The sequence below is a fragment of the Sapajus apella genome, unplaced genomic scaffold, assembly GCF_009761245.1.
Source record: "Sapajus apella isolate SASKATOON/1434 unplaced genomic scaffold, GSC_monkey_1.0 scaffold48, whole genome shotgun sequence".
NCBI lineage: Eukaryota > Metazoa > Chordata > Mammalia > Primates > Cebidae > Sapajus > Sapajus apella.
This window is the reverse complement of record NW_022436988.1, coordinates 4,230,396-4,236,400: the sequence shown is the minus strand read 5'-3', so window position 1 is coordinate 4,236,400 and position 6,005 is coordinate 4,230,396. Positions and strand designations below refer to the sequence as shown.

Below are 6,005 nucleotides of genomic sequence, written 5' to 3'. Positions count from 1 at the left end.
GCCACCCTGCTCCCTCAGGCCTGTGCTGAGCCACGCCACCCTGCTCCCTCAGGCCTGTCTGGGCGGGTGGCCGTGGACAGGGCACCACCAAGCATCATACCTTCCCTCGGTCAAACTCTTCGTCCCAGTCGTCAACCACAGTCTGGGTCCGGGCCAGTCTGCTCTCTTCAATAGCATCCTGGCTGACCGCCGACACCTTGCCATCCCAGGTCAGAACTACCAAGCAGACACAGGTGTTAGCGAGACTGGGGTTGGTAGGTACCCTGTGGCTTCACTTCAAGAGTGTCATTTGCCAACAAGACTAGGCTATACTCACAATCAGTCAACGATTTTGAGCGCCATCTTGTGGCGAACAGAAGGCCAAGAGGAGGACAGCCGGACACCCTCTGAGCTAAACCCTAACCCACGGCTGCACGGTTCAGTTCTCTCTAAACCTACAACCTCGTCTGAGGAACAGATTTCATGTTCTGTCTCGAAGTCTGAATAAAATCCTGCTCCAAGTAAGAAGTGACATTGCGCCGGGTGCGGTGGCTCAAGCCTGTAATCCCAGCACTTTGGGAGGCCGAGGCGGGTGGATCACGAGGTCAACAGATCGAGACCATCCTGGTCAACATGGTGAAACCCCGTCTCTACTAAAAATGCAAAAAATTAGCTGGGCATGGTGGTGCGTGCCTGTAATCCCAGCTACTCAGGAGGCTGAGGCAGGAGAATTGCCTGAACCCAGGAGGCGGAGGATGCGGTGAGCCGAGATCGCGCCATTGCACTCCAGCCTGGGTAACGAGTGAAACTCTGTCTCAAAAAAAAAAAAAAAAAAAGAAGTGACATTGCCTACGTTGGAAGAGCTTTGTCACTCTGCCTGTGTCCTACCCAAGACCCAGCATGTGTTGGTGTTGGGCTCCTCGCCCTGCCCAACCCTTAGAAGCAGCTGTTCTGCATCCTGCCACGGATGGAAGCCACCTTCGTGCCACAGCCGAGGGTTTAAAGAAGATTCCAGCAAGCGCTGAGGTTGTTCTTCCCACTCTCAAGCGATGCCCGCCCTCCACACCCACAGTACACTAGGGTCCATTCCACACCTTCCCTCCTCCAGAATAAACCAATCCAAGGCAAACAAGTCCTGTCTCAAAAGCAGTACCTTTTCTCCCGTAAGCTTTATCAGATGAGTATCTTAGCAGTTCCTGCACCACATCAGACTCTCGCTCTCCATTCCAAGACACAGGAGGGGCTGGGCCCAGCCCTGCAATCAGAGCAGCCAAGAAACATTTATCAACGTTGAAAATAACCCACCAGGGAAACAATCGCATATATGTATTTTTTTTCCTTCTTCTAAGACAGGGTCTCACTATGTTGCCCGGGCTGGTTTCAAACTCCTGAGGACTCAAGCGATTCTCCTGCACTGGCCTCCCAAAGTGCTGGGATTATAGGCATGAGCCACCGCGCCCAGCCTAAATGCGTATTTACTAAAGTTCTGACGAAACAGAGAAGGCTGTTGTCCATGTCAATTCATGAAAAAGAAAACATGCAAAATAACAAAAAGCTAAGAAGCAAAAAAACCTCCAAAACCCCCTTAACCAGCAGTGTAAGTTCTCAGTCTGTCAGAGGAAGGGAAGAGAACCAGATCTAATCGGAATCCACCTCGCCTAAGGGAGAGGCCCTGTGCCCCAGGACCAGCCTGACACCTGAACGGCCAAAAAGGTGAAGGGAAAGGCCAAGCTTGGCTGCTGCCATGGGGACCCCGACCGGAGCCCTGTCCAGGGGGAACCTGGTCCCTGTCAGCAATGCTGTGCAGGTCCACCCAGCACGTCGGGACCAGGACAGTACTCATCACCCTCAATGGGTTGTAGAGACCGTTTCTGAACTAGTCCTCTGCCCAGCCAGCCACAAAGCCCCTGGAATAAACTCACCTTCCTTCACACAAATGACCTCCAGGGCACTGTGTGAAGGGGTCGTTGCAAGAGCTCTGCCTGTTCGCAGGAAGCTAATGCCCTCGCTTCTCCCTGCCTCCAGTTCTCAATGACCTCTGCCCTGGTACAACAGCATCCATGGCTCCCTCTTCTCCGCAGTTCAGGGACCCAGCCATACAGAGCAGCCTGCCTGCTGCCAACGTGCTGCACCTCCTCCCCTTGCAGCTGGTACCCTACCCATTTAGCACTCTCCTTGGTGCACAGGACAGAGGGTGGATGGGGCCAGGCACTCTCCCCCACAGCCCGTGCAGCCCCCAGTACCTGCCTGCTGACCATGAACCATCACTGTGTGGTTCTGGCTCTGGCAGGGAGTCCCGAAGGTCCAGGGAGCACTGCTCAGGACATACAGCCAGCACCTGGCATGCACCTGGCATGGACCTGGGCATACGGCAAGGGCTCCAGTGATGTCCCTTGAATTCCTGCACTAACACACCAACTCCGCTTTGCTGCGAGGGCAGCACAGAGCATAGCTCAGGCGCAATGTTGGTGCAACACTTTCTTTTCTTTTATAGCACAACTGATATATTTCAAAAGGACAAAAAGTTAGTATCATTTACAGTATCTTAACATAAATTTCCTTTGAATGGGAGCTTCCTTTCCAGTACTTTGAGGTCTACAAGATGTATCTAGAAAATTTACTACTGTGGAAAACGACTGCTTAAATCGAATGGGGGGGAAGGGAAGGGCCTGTGGTGTTTCTTTCTGATTAGCTGCTGTACCACTGACCTTCAGGTGGCTGAGGGAATTTCGTATTTTCTTTAGACATCATTAGGCGCCGAAGCTCTTGTAGGACAACTTTGATGCTATATGAATTCTGCCATTTTGCTAGCACCGATATGGCTCTTGGGTCCACCACCCCATTAGAACTATTAACTCCATTAACTTTTGTTACAAATCTTACAAAGGGGGGGTGCTTCTGGGCATTTAGGTCCACATTCTATTTTAAGGCTGTATATTCGGTTTTCATAAACTGAGCCTGTGGTGGCTGCCATCTCGCATCGTTGTCACTTGAAGGCCTGCCCCTTCTTTACCCCTCACCCGTCCCCTCGGTGCAACGCTTCTGACAGCATGCTGGCCAGTACCACAGTCGGCGCCGGCTCGAGCCCGCGTTCCGCAATCTATTCCATACCATTTCATTTTTATCGATAAATTCCTTTCTTAAGAGTTGGATTAATACGAATCAGTCTCCAGGGTTCTGTTGGCCCCCAGATGCACTGCCGTAATCGGATCTTCCAGACAGCAGAGGAGGCCTCACTCAAGCTCCTTCCCCTATACCAAGCAGCCGGGACGATCTCTACCCTTCATTTAACAAATGTGTTCTGGGTGGGTGCCTGCCAAGGCATGCCCCAGCAAGTCCGAGAGAAAACAAAAGACCCTCCAGCTGGGGGTGGTGCCCAAGCACAGCCACAGCACACAGGTCCCCAACACCAAGAGCACCATGCTATGTTCTGAAAGGCCCAGCTACATAGAGGTAGAGGAAAATTAACTTTTGAACCCAACCCTTCTAAGTTCAAGAGTCAGAAAAAAACTCCGGCTGGGAGTTCAGGGAGTCATTCCATGGGAAGCTGTAGACATAACAGCTTTGAATCGGAAGACCCGCGGCAGTCACAGAATGTTCTAAAGCTCATGTGCACTGTAACCTCTCCCATGGGGTCGTTTCAGTCAAATGCTTTGACATGTAAGGAAGCTTTGACCCCCATCACCCAAGGGAACAGACTCGGGGGCAGGGGCTGAAGGTTGGCAGGGTCCCAGGGTCCTCCACATCTTCTCCCAGACCCTCCCCCAAGCTCAGACACAGTAGGTGCTGCTCTCAGCCTGTGAGTTCACCAACACCCCCCTCGCCCAAATGCATACCCATGCAGTCCCCAGGACACCAGCCATTCACAGATGGCGCGTGGCTGCTGGACTCAGGGACAGCAGCGTCTCGGGGCTTGGCACTCCTCGGGCCTTCGAGAGGCCCATCCTTTTCTACTGCCCGCTGTGGCTCCTGCTTTCTTTTTCTCTTTTTCTTTTTCCTTGGAGACTCTTCCATGGCCTCTGGATCACCATCACCCATGGGAGAGCAGCTTCTGGGAAGTGAGAGGCAACAGTCAGCTCTGAGCAAGTTGGAAGGGGAGCAGGAGCTCACACTCACCCATCTGTAGGATGGAGGTCATCACCCCAGCTGTGACCCAGGGAGCTCACAAACACCTGCCTGCAGCATGGAGATCGCCACCCAGCTGTGACCCGGGGAGCTCACAGACACCCGCCGGCAGCATGGAGGTTGCCACCCCAGCTTTGACCCAGGGAGCTCACAGACACCCGCCTGCAGCATGGAGGTCGTCACCCAGCTGTGACCCAGGGAGCTCACAGACACCCGCCTGCAGCATGGAGGTCGTCACCCAGCTGTGACCCAGGGAGCTCAGACACCCGCCTGCAGCATGGAGGTCGCCACCCAGCTGTGACCCAGGGAGCTCACATGCACCCGCCTGCAGCATGGAGGTCACCACCCCAGCTGTGACCCAGGGAGCTCACAGACACCCACAGGCAGCATGGAGGTCGCCACCCCAGCTGTGACCCAGGGAGTTCACAGACACCCACAGGCAGCATGGAGGTCGCCACCCCAGCTGTGACCCAGGGAGCTCACAGACACCCGCCGGCAGCATGGAGAAGATGCCACCTCAGCTGTGACCCGGTACACAGGGCTCCCCGTAACATTCTTCCCCTACACACATTAGCGGATACTCCACACACAGCCACATTTCCCATCCTAACTGAGCCAAGCCTGCCAAGGCCAATGTGCAGGCTGCTTGGGACCTGATATGACTGCAGAGCCTGCCCGGGCCAGGAATCATCTAACCCAGTATTCATGGATGGCCCTGCTCATACAATGATGGACACTACTGTCCACAACACTGTCATTTCAAGGACCAATCCACTGGTATTTATCAGAGGAGATAGTTTTCTTTTTTTGAGACGGAGTCTGGCTGTCACCCAGGCTGTGGTGCAGTGACGCAATCTCAGCTCGCTGCAACCTCTGCCTCCTGAGCAGCTGGGACTACAGGCACATGCCACCATGACCAACCAATTATTGTTTTTGGTAGAGACGGGGCTTTGCCATGTTGCCCAAGCTGGTCTCAAACTCCTGGGTTCAAGGGATTCGCCTGCTTCAGCATCCCAAAGTGCTGGGAGTGCAGGTGTGAGCCTCTGCACCTGGCCAGAGGAGACATTTGAACACATATCCACCTTTTAGAAAACCACATAAGCAGATAAGGGGATTACATTTCCAGACTATACCTACATGGGGGAAGATTGTGTGGTTTTGCTTTGTTTCTCAGGAGAAGTGCACAGGTGCCACCTTGCCCTTACCTGTGCCAAGGTGGGTCCTGGTGCAGGCCGCCTTCTTCACCGAGACCCTCTGCTCCCTTCCTCCTCCGCTTCCTGCTGCTCTCGTGGTGGCCGTCTGGAACATATGCCACTTGCTGGCCATTCACCTGTGGCCGTGTGCCATCTTCCTGCCATCTGACAGCAGGCAGCTGTGCCTGGTCCTCCCTCCCGTGCGTGGGGCTCCCAGGCTGTCTCTGTGCCTGTCCCTCCTGCAGGGTGGCAGCAGCTGTGTCCTCTGGGCGCTTCCTCTTCTTCCTCTTCCTCTTCCCGTGGGAGGACGCAGTGGCCTCCCTGATGTGCTGTGAGAGGCATGTCTCTGAGCCCGGCCTCTGAAACTCTCCCACGAGGGTCTTTTTCCTCTTCTCAGAGGAGCTCTGTGGGGGCTCGCTGGCCTCTGGCAGCTGGTGTGGAAGGGACACAAGGTCCCCATTGACCTGAGGCAGGGCCATTGAGATGGAGGAGCCGCTCCGTGGTTCTGATGTCCCTGGGGGTTTGGGGGTACTGGACAGCAATGTGGGGTGGGGGCTAAAGGAGGGGTGCAGGCGGCTGGATGATGGGGGAGCAGGTGACACAGCCCTGTGAGGACAGCCAGGAAAGAGGGAGAGGATGTTCTGAAAGATCCAACAAAGCTGTTCCTTCTGTCCACCCTCACTCCCCTCCCTTTCACCCAGAAACCTG

General features: G+C 54.6%; 1 protein-coding gene and 1 pseudogene across 5 annotated transcripts in view; both read right to left on the bottom strand.

The window, feature by feature from the left end:
* USP36 (ubiquitin specific peptidase 36) overlaps positions 1-6,005 on the bottom strand; it is a 50,171-nt gene that overhangs the window by 3,571 nt on the left and 40,595 nt on the right. For 4 of the 5 annotated variants that reach the window (XM_032241483.1, XM_032241484.1, XM_032241486.1 and 1 more), the window contains exons 15-18: positions 5,310-5,903; positions 3,816-4,030; positions 1,133-1,234; positions 101-216 (exon numbers count right to left, since the gene is read on the bottom strand). In XM_032241483.1, coding sequence (XP_032097374.1) covers positions 101-216; positions 1,133-1,234; positions 3,816-4,030; positions 5,310-5,903 — 1,027 coding nt within the window. The remainder of the gene's footprint in view (positions 1-100; positions 217-1,132; positions 1,235-3,815; positions 4,031-5,309; positions 5,904-6,005) is intronic. The other variant, XM_032241487.1, reaches the window with a different exon arrangement.
* LOC116525568 lies at positions 1,241-3,809 on the bottom strand (annotated as a pseudogene).